We start from the raw sequence: 20,056 nt of genomic DNA on the forward strand, positions 1-20,056 counted from the left end.
CCTGAACGTGTGAACAAGAGCTAGTAGCAGGTACAACTAACAAACAGGCATATTTTAACATTGAGGCACTTGAGTTAGGAAATTTAATGCGATTCCATTGGAATATAGGTATATATCTTTAAAAACATGTGCTCAGGATGTTAGCAGGTATACACATTCATGCTCAAGATCAATTTTGTTAAAATAATGTATCATTTTGCAGTGACAGCTGGTAAGACTTTATTAGGAATGCACTCATCTGAAGTTTTATCAGGTAGAAGTGCCTTTGTTAGTGACAGCAGACTGTTGTGCAACAAAGCAACATACAGAATGAAGAAGTTTGTAGGGAAAGAGAGGAAACTGGGATCATTTCACTACCACTGAAAACAGAAGTGACATTTGATGTAGTCCAATCAGTCCAAAATTAAGCTTTGCAATGTATGTGAGATCTCTGGTCACAACAGAAGTGAATGAGGTATAAGTTTAGAACAGGAATATGTAAGGAAGCTTTAAGGAAATATTGTTTAATAAAAATAACACATAAAATGAACTGACAGGTCACCTAGTTGCGCTTATCATCATTATCCATACGTTAAATGGAAGTTATCTCAGGATTCAGTAACATGGCAAATCAGCCCAGGATTCCATTTTCAGGGAAAGGTTTTGTGTTCTGTTTATGGGATGCCTGGCTGTAAAGGAGAGAAAATACTGTGGGAAGGTGGTAGGAGAAATAACACAATTTTTATCAGGTTAAGTTTCACATTTTCAGTTTATTAGACTGTCATGTTAGGTACAAATACTAAATAGTGATGATCCCTGACAAATAATGCAGCCTTACTAATCCTAGCTTTCCTGTTTGTATAGCACATACTAATCAGTGTTAATACTGTCAAATGTTAGTGCTAAGTTTTGATAGTGTTGACAGTAATAACACATGATACATGGCAGCCAAGTTTATAGATCCCTCTTTGCTATGCCTGTTTTATGATATCTGTGCTAGATGCAGGTCACTCTGGCTTAAAAGTAAGGGAAGAGATATTTATAAGAAAGAAGTGAGAGGTCTGACTTCAGAAAACAATGTAAATGATGTACTGAACTTTAATGGGGGGAGCCTGATGTAAACCCTGAAGGCATTTCTACCACAAATCCCATGTCTGCACTTAAGAGGGCTGGGGGAGACAACATGACAGACTCCCACCAACATCAGGATCCTGCCCCAGCAAACGGTGAGTTCATTTTAATTTCATTTCTTTGTCTTTCACTGGCTTGCTATGCAATGTTCAGCAAGGCTTCCAAGGGTTGTAAACCATCCTGTGAACAAGGATAAGGTATTTCCGGAGCCTTAAGTGAACAGCATATTATTACGCTTTGCTTGGAACAGGTGTTTCCAGCTAGCAATAGATTTAAAACAGCAAAGCGCTGACTGCTTCCTCCTGTGAGTACATGAGGCTGGGAGCTCCTGCTGCTCCAGCCAATTGCTGTACAAAGTTGCAATGGGTTTGAGAACCACTGAAAGAAAGAGTTTGTAACAAGGTTCAAACTGTACCTTTTGTGGAAATAATTATATGGAAAACATTTTGGAGAATCCCTCAATTCCCAGATCACTTCAAAATCCAATGTTACAGTAACAGTCTTCCTATCAATTATATCATTGGAGCATTTTGGGGTTGATTTTTTTTTTCAGAAGGGAAAACCCCTAAGAGCTAAACAAAATGATAGTCAAAGGTGGATCATATAACAGCTTAAGACAAACCTGATGTGACTTGGATCCAGCACACTCTCGCCACGTAAAACCTTTAGGAACATTCGGAAACCAGTTTAGAGCTGAACTCCAAGTCCTGAGCTAGAGAGACACTACCATTAACTTCTCTCCTGGTCTCTAAATACATACATATATTCACAGACATTTAAGATAAAAGGGAGAGTTTGCAGCATTTTAAAAACATATTTTGTAGTGCAGTCAGAAGCCATGTGAAATGCATTTTGTGCACTGACATAACTCTGCCAAAAAGTACTCCCTTTGGCTTTAAGGCATATGATTCAACCCTTCTCTATGTGCTTAATAGACTGACCGTAGCTTAGATCTGTTGCAAGAGGCCAGAGAGAGCGTTTGAATGCATAGGTTTTTTTCAGGAGACCCCTCCAAAAGTAATGACTTACAAAATCTTTGTAAGCAATAAATTTCAATTTGACACTGGCTAAAAGATAAATGTACAACCTTCTACTCCGTCATAATCTATTGTTGTATCTAATCTGCCTCTTCTATAAAGAGTATTGTAAAGGCCCTGCTGCATTTTCACTGCGGAGGTCTCCGAAGAGACACGGCCAGTGCTGAGCTTGCAAGCACCTCCTGTGGCAATCAGCTCCTGCAGTGACAGCAGGAAAGACCTTCCCAAGAAGTTTCAGTTCCTTTCCTCCAACTTCTGTACATTCATTTTGCTTGTCTTTCTCTGAGCGTCTCGGTTGAGGAATCACACCAGACCCAAACCTTGTAAAGAGTGAGCCCAGGAAGAGGTCTGTCCATCAGTGGCTCATCTGCCACTGAAAAAAAAAAAAAAAAAAGTCTCTTTCCTCAAAAGGAAATCACCTTGATGAACAAAAAAAACCATCAGGGTGAAAGCTCTTCCTTGCAGAGGCCCTATGGTCACCAAGAAGAGCAACCGCTTACCCTTCTTGGGACACCAGAGATGGGGGACTGCCTGCACGCTACGCACAACGCGGCATAATACCACACACAAAAGTACCAGCCTATTTCCTCCCCCTTTGAGCTACAGAAGCTGTAAGAGCAAAAAGGTTCTTGAAAGCCCTTATCATTATGCTTTCCACAAGGAGCTTCCTTTATCTAGGATATGCATCTGGTTTTACCTAGACTAGTTTTCACCTCAGTTATGCCCCTTCCTGTTTTTTCCCCAGCTCTAACAAGGCAAAAGATTTCTTTGTGCATAAATATGAAACAGGTCTCCTGCTTTTCCTTAGAAAACAAACTTTTTGAGCAATAGGTGCATCTGTGGTGAATGGATGGGAGGTGTCTGTTTTTCACTCAGAGGCCTAGAGTGGATTTTGCTATGTAGGGATTAGTGTCAACTCTAGTGTTCCTAAAGGGTTGCAATCCTGTAATCCCCCACCTCCATGCAATGCAGCTACTGTGGAATATCACAGAAGACCATGCTGGAGGCCAAAAACTGGATTTTTGTATTACACCTTGGATTCAGGCTTGTGAAACTTGGAAGAAAGTGCCACAGTTCATGACTTTGTAAGAACTCTTTCACTCCTACCTATGCGCTGCTTATTATTGGTGCTCCACAGATTGCACTGAAAAGTGGGTCTTCATGAAGAAAGAGAGAGGAGGCAGTAATAACTGTAATTTTTTAAACAGAGCCTTGATAAATTCACAGTCCCTGAACACTGGAGATTTTCAGTTTTGGGTAAAAACACTACCTTCAAACAAAGTATGCAATTTTCAAGTAATGCATATTGAGCTAGCATTGCTAATACTAAAGAGTATAAATTTTATGTCCAAGTTTTTCATCTTTTATAACTGTTAGAAACACAGATGACTATGATCACATTTTAAATTACAGCAGAACATGTGGATTATGTTTTAGTAGGACCTTTCCAGTTTTTATGTAAATATACTTTGGTCAAGGGCAAAGAGGGCTGCGCTCCTGTGACCTACACTAATGACTCTGTAATGTTCATGGCTGGTTGGAGAGCAAGAACTACCTCCTACTATAAAACCCATCAAACTATGGTTCTGTCTATTTTAGGAATAAAGTAACTGATAGGCTGCCTACAGCCACTGGACAGAAAATCCAGCGTGCCTCTGACTTTCCATTAAAGAATAGTTCCTTCCCAAAGGTTTAGCATCACCCTGTGAAAAGTACATGTGTTTTAAAAAAAGGCAGAATTATATTTCTGAAAGATCAAAGACTAGCACTTGGCTAAATCAAGAACACTGCTGCTGCTGGCTTGCAAGTCCTATTGAGTAGCCTCACATTAATTTAGTGCTGTATTTAGGGAATGGGCTAGTCCACAACGATGTTAATGTGCAAGAGGCTCGGTCTGGTTTTTTTGTTTGAGAAAACACACACTGTGACATGGAATCAATCTGTTCGGAGGGACCTTTTTTCCTCTGGTAACTCACTGTTTTTTGTAGATTGAACTTTTTAAAAATCCCAAAGACTGTGGTTCTAAAGCAGCTTTTTTTTAAAGTGTGCATTCCCATTTTAAATTTCTCTCTTTTGTTATCTCTACTGGCTAAATACAGACTCATTATCCACTGCAGCTGTAACAGGTATCAGTGTATGAGCAGGCAGTTCAGCAAAGGTGAAAATCATACTTAGAATGTCCAAGTGAGAGACAGTAGCATCACCATCTTATCTGTCTCAAGTCAACTACAGTACTGCAACTTGAGTTTAATAAGCAAATGCATCACATGCTCGTACTGTATGTTATTACCTGGTGGCAAGAGCTGAGTGAGGCTCTACCTGCCATTGGTGTAGTCTTTCCTCTTTTACGGAGCCTGTGACCACCCTGTTTATCTGAGACGAGTGTCTAGCTCCATACAATAAAGGCAGGAAGGCACCTTCTGCCTCTGTCTTTGGATCTAAGAATCTCATCTTCTAATGAATACACCCCATTCATCTAAATAATGAAGAAACATAAGGAGGGATTGAACATTAATATACCGTTAATTTGAAGTAAAGAAGATAGAACTAAATATCTGGAAAAAAGAGGGAGGAGCAATTTCACATTTATATTCAAATGTCTTGAATTACTAGAGATGACCAGCCCTTGTAAAAAACTGCTAACTCATTAATACAATATATCCACTTTATAGAACAGTTTCAGTCAAACAATCCAGAAACTGTTCTTCTCTGAGCCCTTTATTTCACCGAGAACTTTCCACTTGCTACAAAAGCCCACCAGACTGTGCCCAACTCTACCAAATGAGAGCCAAAAACCCCTCCTATGTCTCAGGAAAGACATACAGGTCAGATGAAATTGCATTGGTACACAAAGGCAATGACTCATACAGGAGCAGTAAAATGAAGATGATGTATACCTTAATGATTTCAAAGACTCTTTCAGGTTATGATCTTTTCTATTTTGGAGTCAGGGGGTACCATCCCATCCCGTCCCGTCCGTCCCCCCCCCCCCCCCCCCGCCTTAAAAAAAGTGTGTGCTAGTTTATCCTACTCACCTGGAATTTAGAAAGCACAGGGAGGAAAAATCAAGGTCTTGCCTCTGTTGGAAGAGTGACAACTTATGATTTCCTTCTCTTTTTTAAGTTCATGTGCAAGAATAGCTTTTACACCTAGATTTAATGGCATTTTACTTTCCATATATCTTCATTCATTCGTATCAAATTATTTGTGGCATGAGAAACCTCAATCAGTATGTGTCTTCCTGCATCAGATATTGCTGGCCTAAATACTTGCTTAAGGACAAAAACTCCAGCAAGCTTAGAGAGATTTAAAATCTTTTCAGAGAATATATAATCGATTTTCTAAGTAATTTCTGGTTTCCCCATCACTTCTACTAAAATTTTCATCACTCTTTCAAAATGCCTTGATCTGGAGATAGGCTGTGAAGCTGACAGTTTCCACTGGCTTTTATTTTTAATTCAATAGGAATTAAGGTGACTAAGGTCTGTGCAGAAAAGCTGCAGTGTAGTAAAAAAACCATGAAGCTTTGTTAAGATCTTCCTTCACTCACACCGATGAGAAAGGCAAAATTTACAGAAGTGAAATTAAATCCAAAAAACATGAACAAGTATGATCACCTGCCACTTAACACTTCATCAGGCAAAGCATCTTTCTCATTATCTCAGAAGATACTTGGGTTTTTTTCTTCTTTTCTTTTCTGTGAGGAGTGGAAGCTAACATATTTAGAAGGTTTACAATTACTGACCAACTGTTGCAGTTCCTTATCCCAGTTTTTCTAAGAACTCTCTCTCTCTATTAGCTAAAAAGATCACAGAGCAGCAGTGGAAGAACAGTAAAACTTACATTTTTCTCCCTCAGTTTTCAGGCACCTGGAAGCAGTAACAGATTTTCCCCCCAAACAGATCATTTTCAAAAGTTTTGCTATGTGTTTGGAGTTGTTTTTCTATTTCTCTGCCACAAAATGAGAGAATGCTACTTGCCGATATGGAATATTTTTAAGAGCAGAAGGTCTGCTCTTTGGATTTCTACCTGAAAATTATGGGCAGGATGTTTCCTGTTACCTTCAGAGTCCAACTCCTTCAACCCACCTCTGGAAAGAAACAAACAATAGCAAATATCCAAAATGAAGGCTTGTTGCAATTAACTGATGATACTAACTAACATTAGTATCAAAATCCTACAGCCAAAAATCACCTTCTTCTCCTTAATGTTTGTAAATCTCATACTGGATATTTGCACAGTAGAACTGTTGTAAATAACATGATTATACTAATAGATATCGCTTTGTAGCAATGATCTTAAAAGTTCAGCCAATACAGGTAGACTTCAAAATCATGTATTTTGGAATTATATTATTGATTGCAGTAGCGCCAATAATGAGGTAGATTCCTTCCAGATACACTACCTGAAGACCTTAAAATCTGAAAGGAAACAACAGGAGACAGCTGTGGGAACAAGAGAAGTGAGTCTGTGAAAGTAATGATGACAACATTTGAATGTTTTTGGTAGTTCCTGTATCACGTGAACAATCCTCACTTGCCCTTTCCCCTGTGACTGATAAGCTGCCAAATTGTATAGGCTTTCCTCTAATTCTTATTTCCTTTAAGACACACGCTAACAATTTAGTGATAAATCAGAACTGATGTAAACACTGTAGTATTTATTACATGAGGAAGTGGAAAATATGGTATTTTTAGACAAGTCTGAACTGGGTACCTAAGCGCTATTTTAAAAACCTCCTCCCCAGAGGAACGTGATTTGTGGATGGCAGGGAGTAAACAGAGAAGGGCCGATATACACATTAAACTCACCAACTGCAATTACAATTACAATTTTGCATTATAGAAACACTAGTACTGATTACTGGTTTTTTTTAAATTCTCAAAACAATGAATCTATTCTTCTCATTTTTAAGTTCTCAAACCATGAATTTTATTCCACGGATATATTTGACCTAAATTTTCAAGCTCTGCAGGTTGGCAGATGAATGACGGTAGGCTGGCTTACAAAGGATATTAATTACAGAACTGCGATCTGTACTTTTCTGCACACCCAACTTGCCCAAGTAATAATGGCAGCATGGAGAGCTACAGGCGCACGAAGCCAGCAGCCCTCATTTCACCCTGCTGGGGAGACGCACTTCAGCCAAACGTGCACAAAAGCTAGCCGAAGTGAACTTTTCAGGCGATAACCCCCGTGAACGAGACCCCACGAGCAGGCGTAGCCCCCGACCCTCTGCCCCGGCAGATGCGGTGCCTGGGACCCCAGCAGGACGTGGCGAGGCGAGCGGGCGCCCGCGGGTCGGGGGCTTTTTGTGCCCCGGGTCCTGCGCCGACGCAGCCCGCCGTGAGGTCGCTCCTCCGACACCAAAGGAGACGCCAAAGAAAGAAAGATCATGGTATTTTTTGTGACACCTGGTAGCTAGGGGATTTCACTGCTTTAACGACAGCAGGAAAGAGGGTGCTAGACCTGAGATGTGAGAAGCGCTGGGGAACAGCATCACCTTACTAGAATCTTTCAGGTGGTTTTTTTTTTCTTCTTACTTGAACTCAGATCTTCAGAGAATGATCAGTTCGCTGTACGTTTGTCATCTGTGAAATGCACAGTAACAATCCCATAGATGTACACCAAAATACCTCAGCTCTACCCACACCCATCTGTGAATGGAGCCTCTGCCCATAAATCAACTGCGCCGACTGTAATAAGCATAAAGTAGGTCGAGCTAAAAATGCCCACAGAAAGAAAAAAATGACAATAGTAAGTGAAAGACATCTCACAACCTTGCACCTTAGAGGAAAATAACTTGGGTGATAAATTTTCAGAGGAAGACTGACACTAATTCACCATGTCTCTTTTGTTTTTTCTTTCTTTTTGTTCTGGGATGCTGATACTGCTTACTGCTTCTAAAATATCTCGTCTGAGTATTAAATATTTCAATGTTTGATTCATGTCGTATCACTAACAGGGTGATTGGGAGGTAACGGATGGTGGGAAAGGACTGCAATATCTGATTATATTTTTAACATTCAAAAGCAACTTTTTCAAAGTCTTCAGGCAACTGTATTTATTGCAACAGGTGAAATTTGGTGAGGCAGCTCTCACCTGTCACATTTAGTTATCTTGCTTTTGCAGGGAGTTTTCCACATGTATGTAATGGATCCAATACACTTCATGGGAACTTGTATGGAGGTAAGCACTGTAAATGTACCGAGACACCTGACTTCAATAAACTGCATACATGCTATTTTAATTCAGGTAAGGTGCTAACAAGATTATCATGTACCTATACTCAGTTCAGGTTCCACAGGCAGTTCTGCTCATGGGTATCTTCACACGTGGGCATCCCTGTTGCATCCTCACTGGAGGAAGAACTTTCCAGGCTGGGAAACACCCGCGGACCATACAGCAGCAGAGCAGAAAAAACAAAACAAAGCACAACCAACGACAGCCTCCTTTCAACAGCTGGCAAGGAAGATTCAGTCCCACCTTGCATAAATGATGGCAGGATCCCTGGCTGGTGCTGGCAGGGGGTTAATGGGGGACCCCGAGCCTTTCTGCACAGCCACCACTTGCAGCCTGCAGGACGGTCTCTGCTCGGGGCATTGCCCTGGTTTTCTGTCCCTGCGGTGCGAGGAAGACGCTTTCGCTCCATTCCCAGGGTCCTTGAAATTAAGCGCTTTCTCCTCCGTCACCCATGAAACGGCAAGCAGTTTCACCGCCACCTCACCATCAAACCACTGACCGAGCTGCCCTCCGGGAACGACGTGGGTTTCGTTCTGGACTGGAATTTTGGTGCAGGGGGTTCTGCTGAAGCCGTGCTGCAAGGCATCATCTCTGACATGGGTACGCTCCTCAGCCTCCCACCCGGGCACGATTTGCCTCACACGGTGGTGACGAACCGCCTGCAGCATGGCAAGGAAAAATATCTTGCTTCCCAGCCAAAGGTTTCCCCTGGGTGCCGTCGCTCCATACATCTCGGCATTTACTACGCAGCACTGCTTGTCTCAGTGCAACCAGAAAACTCTTCTATTGTGCTCGCACTTTCTAGGAGCTCGGAGGGGCTTTGTAAGTCTAAACACTATGGTTTCATTAATATCTGTGGTATTTCATTTTCCTAAACCAACCAATACTTATTATTCTATACTCTTTGTCTAAGAAGCTATTGCTGTTTCATGCTCTTTATAGAAAGTCTTTCTTTGTAGAGAGAAAAATATTTTAAATGAACTCCTTTATGGACTTGAGCTTTGACTCTGCCTCCTCTTGAAACCTTTCAAACCCATGCAATACTTCAACATACGCAGAAGTACCCTACCGCCTTCCAAAGACAGCCTTCCCTTTCCTCTTACCCACACCTAAAGACACTTTTATGAACACATGGCTAGCCTTCCCCTATATCCCAATCAAATGGTAAACAGGTCTGCTGAGCCTTTTTTCCTATGAGCTACAAACAGCAAGATACCTAGGTTTTCTAAAAAAAAAAAAAAAAAAAAAAAAGCCAAATGCCCCTGAAAGGCTGCTTTTATGAACGCGTTCAATACGTTCAGTTATCTGCCACTTTTCCACTTCAGAAAACTAATAACAATGGCTTACGTGAGAGACAAAACTTCCCCATGAGCCCAGTTCTGAGCTGTGGCTGGCAGCATCTCTCGTGGTCAACGGCCAGTCTGTCTACACACAGGCTGTCCCAAAGATTGGGCCTCAGGTACTAAGAGGCAAAAGACAAAAAAACAAACCCCAAACCCCACATATGTGACAGAGTATTGCAGGATCAGGCTCAAAATGTTATACATCTGAAATGTGTGAAGCAACAAAAGCCTGACCATGAGTCATTCCCATTTTGCATCAGCTTGCTTTCAAATTGCTCCCTGTGGAATTTAACAGACATAATAGAAAATAATAGAATTGAAAAACGGGAACTATTTCCACATTGTGGGTTTTTCCCACAGTGGATACAATTTGAATTGCTAATTCGCTGCCAGATGTGCCACTACAGACTCTGTGACAACCATCCTCTTCCTTCGGTACTTAATTATTTCTTATTGTGACACACTGGGTATGCTACAGGATTATATTTAGCCCAGGTTCAAGGGTTTTCATTTTTGTGTTTAATGAAAGAACCCTTAGAAATAGGTAAATTCAAACCTATGTGGCATAACATTTTAGATAATTTAAAAGGGTAACCTTCTGAGAGTAACTTTATTTATGAAAACATTGAAGGTGAACTCCTGTCTCCAATAAAGCCCGCAGGAGTTCTACATTGCTTTCACATCCTCTAGAGATTTTCTTTTCTATTTAAAAAATCTACCAGCAGTTTTTAGTAAGTGGCCTTTGTTCAACCATACCTCAGTCACAAAAGTTAAACCGAGTTCCACAGAGCAACGACAGGCAATATAGGAAGAATATGCAGCAAAATCCTTAGCATTACAAAATGTACTTTTTATGTCAATTGCTAAAGAACTACCTAGAACGGAAGGACTTGTATAAACAGAGTATGAGAATTGGAAAAGGTACTGAAATTAATGCAGAACCACTAATTTGGGAAAAGCTGGAGCATCATGTTAGCTATGTCATCCTACCTGAAAGCTATCTCATCATATCCGAAATAAGCACACAGCATTTGCCAATAGGTATTATACCAATGTTAGTATCGGCGCAGTTAATGATTTCCAGAACTATAACACAGCAGGAAATATCGCCTGTCCTTTCAAATGATGCTAGTTCGGGCACTTTAAATTGAAAAGCCTAAAAAAAAGGCAAATTAGGAGAACCAATTGGGACTCAGAGAAAACCCGGGCCACGTGCCGGCCGTGTGGACACTGTTGGTCCACTCCTGAGAGGATAACTCCGAGTAGGGTGGACGTGCTCTCCTGCCAGAGGAGGTTTCCCCTGGCAATGCACACACAGCCCGTGCTCATCTACTGGGATCTTCTGCAAGTAAAAGGTTGCTGATGATTTCCAAATCGATCTTTATTTCAAAATTAACAGTAAGTCTTACTTAGTGATCACCTATCACTTTTCTTTAGAAGAAGAAAAACGCGTTTTAATGAAATGTAATTTAAAAGAAACCTGATGCACATTAGGCTCATCTGGCATGAAGCAACCAACACCCGTAAAGTCATACAAGAGTTACTACTTAGTTTCACCATCGTTCTCTGTGAAAATGAAGTACTACCAACACAAAAATCACCTGATTTTTGTTGGGTCTCCATTACATGGTAATTGTTACCAAAATGTATAACAGGGCCTGGGGACTTTTTACCTTTCAGTCTGTATCTTCTTGAGTAGTAGAACAGATTTTGAATGCAATAGTACCTGCTGAAATTTCTGGATAGAACCAAATAGATACTTTGATTACTTCTCCTCCTTGTTCAACTTTTGTTAGTATTTATTTTCGTAGTTTACATTATTCCCAAGCACACACAGAAGACCATGTGATTAAAATTAATGAGACGACGAGTGGTTCCTGTGGCACATGCCAATGTGAACCTATCTCAAAAGCCTTTTTGAAACGTCCCCTGAAACCCTGCTCTGAGCCCAGTGCCTGAGATGGGACCATTTATTCTTTCTTCCTCTTTCTGCCTTGAGACCTAAAGCCTTGATAGACAAGGTACCAGGCAATGACTTACTGGTGTCCACAGAAAAAAAAAAAAGGAAAATAACCTTATTTTTCATGTCCCAAGATGTTTCTAGAGTTTTCTTACCCTGAATCTGGCTGCAGTTAAAAACCCAAGCCTTCTGCATGGGAGACTTCAGTCCCACCATAAGCAATAAGGAGAGCAATGTAATTTTCACTTTCTTCTTCCACCACCTTTATTGCAGGATTTAAACCTGACTTTTCTAAAGATGATTGCTCTTCATGGACTTTTCTGAAGCTCCTTTCTCCCTCTTAAGTTCTTTTAGACCTACTCTTTTTTGCAGCTTCAGCATCAAAAATTGCAAAACTTTTGTCTGAAGTTGCCTACATATCTACAATGCCTACTCATTACTTCCAAATAACCTTTTTAAAATACCAAACTACAAGAATCCCAAATTTAGGTAAATCTTGAATTTCTGCCTCAATAAAATTTCAGGGAAAGGATCTTAGGAACCTTTAAGGGAGAATATTAGTGCCAATATTCCTTCTTGAGTAATTCCTCCACAAGAATATAAATTTGCATTTCGTAATGGGATGAAGGAATTAGCATGTCACATTGTGCACTGTGAAATAAACCTCAGTGATTCTCCTGGAAGAATGCGGTAAGGCATCCTGAGGTCATGTTTCTTGTAACCTGTGTTACAGACACGTTCTGTTAAAGACACCATTACAGATCTGTCATAAATATTGATGACAGATGGACCAGACAACCAGTTTTGTTAGACTATCATTAGATTTTTAAAAGCAGCTACATTTTATTACATCTGGAGTCAACTTGTGCTCAGCTGGGTAACCAGGGTCATTGCTGCATCTCTGAGGAGCTCTGCAAGTCCAAACACTTGATTTAAGAAACTAACATGAAACACTGCTTAAACTAGAACAAAAGATTGCTATGACCTTTACTTCTGGGCTACTGTTAGGCTAAAAACATCCCTTATGTTCTGTACACTTTGCATTAAGCAATTTGTCAAAATTCTTCAAGGAAAGTGCTCTTCATTTGGTTTCTCTAAAAGCTGTGTCACTTTAAACTGGATTAAACTTGTCCAACTTTCTGATATGGATGAGGTCTTCAAATCTGTATCTATCAATTTCCGTAGGAGTTACATCTGTTAACTAATGCTGCTTTTGACCCTAAGTACAAATACCTTGCTACCTGCCAACTGCACAGAGGATGCAGCAGGTCTGGTCGCGCATTTCCAGGGGTCTGCTACAGACCTGCATTTCCATTCTTTATGTCTAAGCACCCCATGGTCCTTATTAATTTTTCTCTTTATTCCATAGCAATCACGTTCCGTGCATATACTTCTTCTTCAGTTAAGCTATTTTAAAGGATATGTTCTTGTGCCAGATTTACAAAGGCATTACTCACCTAACACTTCAGATGAACACAGACAAGGGCAGGCAGACAGCTAACCTGCCCACGCTCTCCTGACAACGCCTCCGAGCTCCTATCTGTATCAATCTGGTCCGCACTCTGGTTAACTCACTGAATTCCTTCTTAGCCAACGGACTTCATATTTTCCATGCTCTATCTACTCCTTTCTGGTCGCTTCCCTCGAGTTGTAATTACAGTATTTGAAGGATTCCCAATTTTTTTTTAGCAGCTTCTGTATTTTGACATCTACTATTCCTTGCCTTGCCTTGCTCGCTCACTTCCTTTTTAAAAACATACGTATTTTCAGGGACTTTTTTTTTAGTGCGTTTCGGTATTTCTGTACTTTTTTGAAGATTTTAAATTAGATTACTTTTACTGTTAGGGTCTTTTTAAAATTATTTCCACCCTAAAAAATTCCCTTTCATGCTTTAGTGTCACGATGTTAAGTTTCAATACAACCCCTCCCGTGAGAATTCCTTGTCTGAGAGAATATGAGGGAACTGAAACTGCCTATGAAAATATGAAAAAAGTTCCCAGCACTGTAGCAGATGACATTCTTCAAATCCTTTTTCTGACATGGGATGACTTAAGCTGTGTGCCATGACAACTGAAAAGCAATATGTGACAGGGAGATCTTTATCCCTCACCACAAAATGCTGCACTCCTTCTTTATTTTTACAAGTTAGCATTGTGAAGATAACAAAAATAATAAAAACAGGTTAATGGAGTGTTACAAAAAGCTCTGGCGCTTTTTGTGATACGTGACTTTCTAGAAAAGCATTATCCAGCACAGCGTTCCCTCACCTGGGAAGTGGGAACTGAACCACTGGCTCCCTGTCCTTCTCAGCCCATCACAATTTTAGGAGTCCAGCCCTAAAACTCTCCTGCTGAGGAAAGGAGGAGAGCAGGGAAATCACCTTCTAAATTCATGCACTACCCTGCGGTGTGAACTGCCCCCCCGGGAAACTTCCCTCCTGCTCTTGCTTCTCTGGGCTTACTTCCACGGCTGACAGAACCCTATGTTCTCACAAGCATTTCAAGTAGGTTTCTAGCCAGGACATCTCTACTTTATTTTTGTTTATTCAGTAGCAGCAACTTCCAGGCTTTTGATGCATCATTCTCCCTCCCCCGGTAATTCTTCATTTGTTTTTTGTACTAAGCAACACAAGAGGGGAAATCAAAAGAAATTTAGATCAAGAAGAGCAATAATAGCCTTCCAAACTCTGTTTTCTTCCTTCAGCAGAAGAAGGAGAGGAGAAAAAACCAAACAAATCCAGGCCCTCTTGGTGACAGAGCTGCAGAACTACCTGCCTCAAAGGAAAACTTACTCCAGAGCAGTACTGATCATCAGCATCCTGTATAAAGCATTAACGGGAAAAGTTAACTGTGCTCATATATGGACTTAGGAATATTTTCAGGAAGGAGAAGAAAGAGCTTACAACCTGAGCCACACAGGTTATTTTGTCTCCACACCTTTTAAAGCAGCAAAACAAAGATCACAAATGTACGATCTCTACTATATAATGGCATACTTGCAACAATAAACTGTTTAACTGCAGATTGGTTCCTAGCTACCAATGGAACCGGATGAAAGAATCGTTGAACAATGACATAAAAAATGAAAAGCTGCAAAAGACTCAATAGAGTATTTTCGCACATATATCAACTCTAAAATACAGAGTTACAGAATACCTACTAATACAGACTATACCACGTGGATGGTTAACGCAAAACCTCTCTATGGATGAGCTGAAGTGATTATTTTCAATCTGGCATGAGAATGTGCTTTGCTGTCTTCTCTCTCCCTCCCATCCCTTATTGCCTCCTCTATTGTCATGGCAAATTTCTAAATTTGCTTTCATTCTGCGGTTAGGTAACACCAGATTTTGAAACTCTGTCTTTCTGAGTATATATAATACTGGTCTCCAGGCAAGATCTAATATAAAGAGGTGTTAAAACCTATGAGATGCAAATATCTGAAATTCTGGAAATGTGGCTAGTAAGGAGGCAAAACCAGTCCCTCCAGCACGTGTAGAAAATCTGTTTTCCGGATCACACTCCGATCTCAGCCAGATCAGGAGATTCCACCGAAGCCATGATTTTATTTTCTCATATATATTTGCAAATCCCTCTTCATTGCCAGCGTGAGGCAGGTAAATCCATCAACGTTAATGAATGAGACGCTGCCCTGCATGATCTACAATTAGTACATTACATGCTGTCATAGTTGTTTTCCAAATATTTCAGTATTAGATTTGGCAAGGAGAGGAAATGAGCAGTACCAAGCCAGCCTTTTGGGACTCCATATACAGACAGCGGTGCAACCGAAGGTGCGGGGATCAACCCTTTGGGGATCCTATGCAGACAATGATATATAAACTGTTGTTGTCTCGACAGTAATGAAAACGAGACAGGGAAGGTACTGGTCTTCAGGCTACACGTGGTGAGTAATAAAGCGGATGTTGTGGATTCTGTTTTACTGCAGGAAGGTGAATTTAATGAAAACCTGTGCCTGGCGGGGAGGTTCTACAGCTCACAAACAGACCATGGGAAAAATACGCTTCTGCAGAAACCCCACAAAAAAACACTACCCAGCCTTGGCAAGTTGACTCGAAAGAGAGAACTGATGAATTTCGATAAAAAGAATGGAGGAAAATAAGTAAGTCATCTATGGAACTTAGCATTTTTGGAAATAATTCCTTCTGAATCTCAAACTTATACATTTACACTTTAGGGACAAGGCAAAAATCTGAAAACAAAGCAATGGTAAAACTCCAGCTGTTTGTGCCCAAATTCATTTAAAGAATTTAACCGTTAGGAAGTTTCTTCTTCATGTTATGTTTTGCGAGTTGAGTTTAATTACTTTCAGAATCAAAATACGGTATTGTCTTACTACCATAACCTGTTACATCATTCATCTATTTTAAAGAAAACTAATTTTTAAATTGTGAAAATGAAACTGTACTGTACATACTTAACAGTGGTTATCAGATCAGGATTGTGAAAATAGTTAATATAGTCAGTTGGACAGCCCTCCCTTCACCATCCCGCTCCTCAAAAAGCAAGTTATCCTTCCTTCCCTCTCCTGCCTCACAGAAAAGAAACAAAAACTTAGAGGAAACAAAAGTTCAGCTTATTTGTTTACAGTGTTAAAAAAACCCACAAAACCAAAAACCTTTCCAATAAATGCATGCAAGATAGCATTGCAAAAAAACATTATCCCAGCGAAAGAAGATACTGAAAGCCAACAGTACAAGTTTTAGCAACTGAAAAATGTCATTAGCACAAGCGGTATACGTAATTCGTTCAGTTACTTTTTGGCAATAAAATTAAGTTTTGTTTATGGATAATGTCCAATGACTTTATTTGACAGGCAAATTCAAGAGCTACAAAAATTCCACACAAAGGGCAATAAAAGACCTGAGCAAAACTTCCCTTTTGTCAGGTGAAGTTCTCTGAAAAAGGTGGGTTTCCTTTGCAAAATAATGTGAATTTGCCTTGATGTCCCCTGTGGGGACATGGGGACTGCAGTCACACCTAAAGTTTCAGTTTCCCAGCAGAAAGGTTTCTCCATCCCATTCACATCTGTCTGGAAATGATAGATTGTCCTGCTCCATACCACTGTGGTTAGGGCACTTCTCTGAGGGAGGCAGACAGAGAAACTGAACTCATGCTTCCCACATCATTCATGAGGCTTCCAGAAGTTGCTGAATCCCAGAACTTCTTTTACTTGGTTTTCATAAAAAATGCAGAAAACAGAATTTGATGTCAAAGTTTAATTTCAGGTCAAATGGAATATTTGCTTAAGCAGAGAATTTTTTTTTTTTTTTAACAGTATGAACAAATAAGAGGAACTTTCAGTTTGGATTCAAGCTACAATTTTGTTTCTTTTCTGTGAAGCTGGAGAGATAAAGAGTAGTAACTTGCTTTTGGGCAAGTGGGATGGTGCAGGGAGGACTGTCCAACCAGGTAAATTCACTCTTTTCATCACCCTGATCTGATCACCACTGCAGAAAGAGCTGCTGGGGGATGAGGGCTGATGCCTATGCTGAATTTCTTCGTACCCCTTGACTCAGTTCCCCAGGACCCCAGCCCTGAGACGGAGGACACTGGCAGCTTCACAGCCAGCTGCGTGCCTTCTGCTGGGTGGGAAGGTCACCCTTTCAGAAAGGACAGCCATGGGGGGACTTGGTCTTTTATGCCACATGTACGGTGGGGCCAAACCTCCCCCACCCTCACACGCTTGAGACACAGGGAATCGATGGACCTCAGCAGGGGCGAGTGTCCACGCAATGTCAGGGCTGGGTTTGGGCTCCAGCTCAGGCCTAGACCTCATATATAGGATCGATGTATCTGCAGGATCTTCAAAAATCTCCTGTAATGTACATTCGGATCTCACATGTTACCGACCAAGAGGGTAACTACATCGTATGTTGTCCTGGGCAGAAAAGTTGATTTAAAACATTTCTAGCCTATGCTGCTCGTTCCCACCCCCATGCCATAGGTCGCCCTCAGATGTGTTAATACAACTTTTTGTACTTGCATCTTTTGCAGAAATTTACAGTGAATCAGATCACTAAAAACCTGTATTAAAAACAATCCTTTGAGGGGGGGAAGCAAAGATACTTGTAGGAAAAATCCTACAAGTACATACGTCCAAGACACAAGAAAAGCCCCTCTCCAAACAGCACCAAACCCAAATTATTGCATTATTTGCGATGTAAAGACCACTTATGTTGCCAGAATGTCACGTCATTCGCCCAATTAAAATAACTCAGGCTTTCTTTCCAAAAGCTCCTGTCACAGACTAGTCACAGAGCATATTTTGGAGATTGTTCATGCAGACTACAAGTAAAAGTTTCTTAGTTTTAATGTAAGTTGTAGTAATAGTAGTGAGAGGAGTTGCCCTTGCTAATCGTCAATATTGTTGCTAAAACATCTCAGTTAGTTACACATTTGGCAGGAAATCTTTCCCAAGTTGTCACCTGATTCAGTGAAGTACACTTCTGTCCCTGCGATTAACCAAGGAACAGGCAAAACCCGAGCCACAAACCTTCTACTGACACAAAAAAACCCAAAGAGTTCACCAGCAAGAAACCGAACACCAGCAGAACCCCGAAAAGTCTGGTTTTAGCACAGGAGCCCTGCTTGGCGTTCTAGGAACCGGGAGCAAACTTACATTTCTGGGGGAGGGGGGGTGCTAAACAAAAAAAAAAAAACCAAAACCAAAAAATAGAAGGGAAACACAAACTTTGACCGGGGATGCACCGCCCAGCAAGGAGGACGGCCGAGCCCAGCAGAGGAACGATGCCGCCCGCTGCCTCTCCCCAGCATCCTGCGGGAGAGCGAGACCCAGCTCAAACCTGACGGCGGGAAAACGGGAATTTCGGCCGCTCCCTCCCTCCTCCCTTCCACCGGACCGGACCCGGGGGGGCCGGCAGGGCGCGGTGTGCTCACCCGGCGGTTGCGGTCGGTCTCCCGCACCTCGTCCTCCTCGGGGCCTTGGCGGATGAGCGCCTTGAGCACGACGGCGTTGTTGGTGCAGCAGGCTCGGAAGAGGCTGAGCGCCTCGGGGCTGTCGGGCTCCCCCCGCTCCAGGGACCAGCGGTCCTCCTCCTCCTCCTCGTCGTCCTCCAGCCCCCTCGGCGGGTAGAAGGAGTCGTCCGAGGCGATGCTGCAGGTGTCGGGCAGCTCGGAGAAGTCCTCGTACTCCTCGCAGTCCTCCTCTTCCTCCTCCTCCTCCTCCTCCTCCGGCCCCTCGGCGGCAGTCCCCGCCGCCCCCTCCTCGGGGCCGCTCTCCGCCTCAGCGCCCGGCATCTCCTTCTCCGCCGCCGGCGCGGGGCAGACCCTCTCCCCGGCCAGCTGCTCCCCGTCCCCCGACAGCAGCACCATGTCTGCCCCGGGGCCGGGAGCCGGCAGCTCCCCTCCGCCCCGAGGGCTGCCCGGCACCGCGGTTTAGCGGCTCCGCCGGGCCTCCCTCCCTCGCCCGCCGGCCGCGGGGAGCCTCGGCTTCTTCCCCGTGCGAACAAACCGGGCGGCGGGCAACAATCCCTCACCCCCCCTCAAGCCCCCTCCAGCCCTCAGGCAAGGCTCAGGCTCCTCCCGCGGGTCGCCCTGAGGCAGCCCGGCGGCCGGCCGCCCCCGGGCCGGGGCATACTGCCGCCGGGGTTCTCCCCCGGGAGACGGCGGTGGGGGCTCGTCGACCACCGGGCGGCCGGCAGAGCGGCGGCTGCGGTACGCGGGGAGAGGAGAGAGTTGCCGAACTCCTGTCCTGTAATCCGCTCAGCATCTCTTTGGAGGAGATCGGGGCTGACATCAGGGGCGGGCGGGCGGGAGGGAGGGCGGCCGCCCCTCAGGCGCGGCGGGCGGGAAAACACCTGCGCTCCCAGAGACGAGCTGCGGGCTCCTCAGGCGGGCACCCGCCGGGCCTCCTGCCCGCCTCAGGCGGCGGGCTTCGCCTCTCTCGGCGGCCGCAGCTCTGCCGGGACGGAGATGGCCGGCCGCGGGTGGGAGAGGGGCCGGGGTGGGGGTGTGTGGGGGCAGAGGCGGGCACCGGGCCTCCGCCATCGCGGGTCAGAATTCACCTTTCGAGACAAATACACTGAGGGAAGAAGTGATGGTGCAGCACTTCTGTGCTTCGAGGGAGAGCCTCAGAGCAAGCCAGTCATTTAAATCTGCAGTCTGCCAGCTGCAGAGGTGTCAGGCACACGTGCTTTTTATGGGGGGCCTTTGGAGATGGGGTTGAGAGGAATAACGCGCGCGTAAATCGAGCTCCTGCTCCGTCACGGCGCTTCTGAAACCTTTTTCCCTTTCAAGCGCCACGGATTAGCACCGTCCACGGGCAGGGAAACGGTGGGGGAAGCCCTTCGGCCGACAAAACGGACTCTCTGTTTTTTTCAA

The 20,056-nt window shown here is 43.1% G+C and overlaps 1 protein-coding gene across 1 annotated transcript in view; it reads right to left on the reverse strand.

The window, feature by feature from the left end:
• ANKRD33B (ankyrin repeat domain 33B) overlaps positions 1 to 19,048 on the reverse strand; it is a 38,703-nt gene extending 19,655 nt beyond the window's left edge. The window contains exon 1 of the mRNA XM_075052057.1: positions 18,614 to 19,048. Coding sequence (XP_074908158.1) covers positions 18,614 to 19,048 — 435 coding nt within the window. The remainder of the gene's footprint in view (positions 1 to 18,613) is intronic.
• Between the last annotated feature and the right edge of the window lie 1,008 nt (positions 19,049 to 20,056).

Source organism: Buteo buteo, chromosome 20 (genome assembly GCF_964188355.1).
Source record: "Buteo buteo chromosome 20, bButBut1.hap1.1, whole genome shotgun sequence".
Taxonomy (NCBI): domain Eukaryota; kingdom Metazoa; phylum Chordata; class Aves; order Accipitriformes; family Accipitridae; genus Buteo; species Buteo buteo.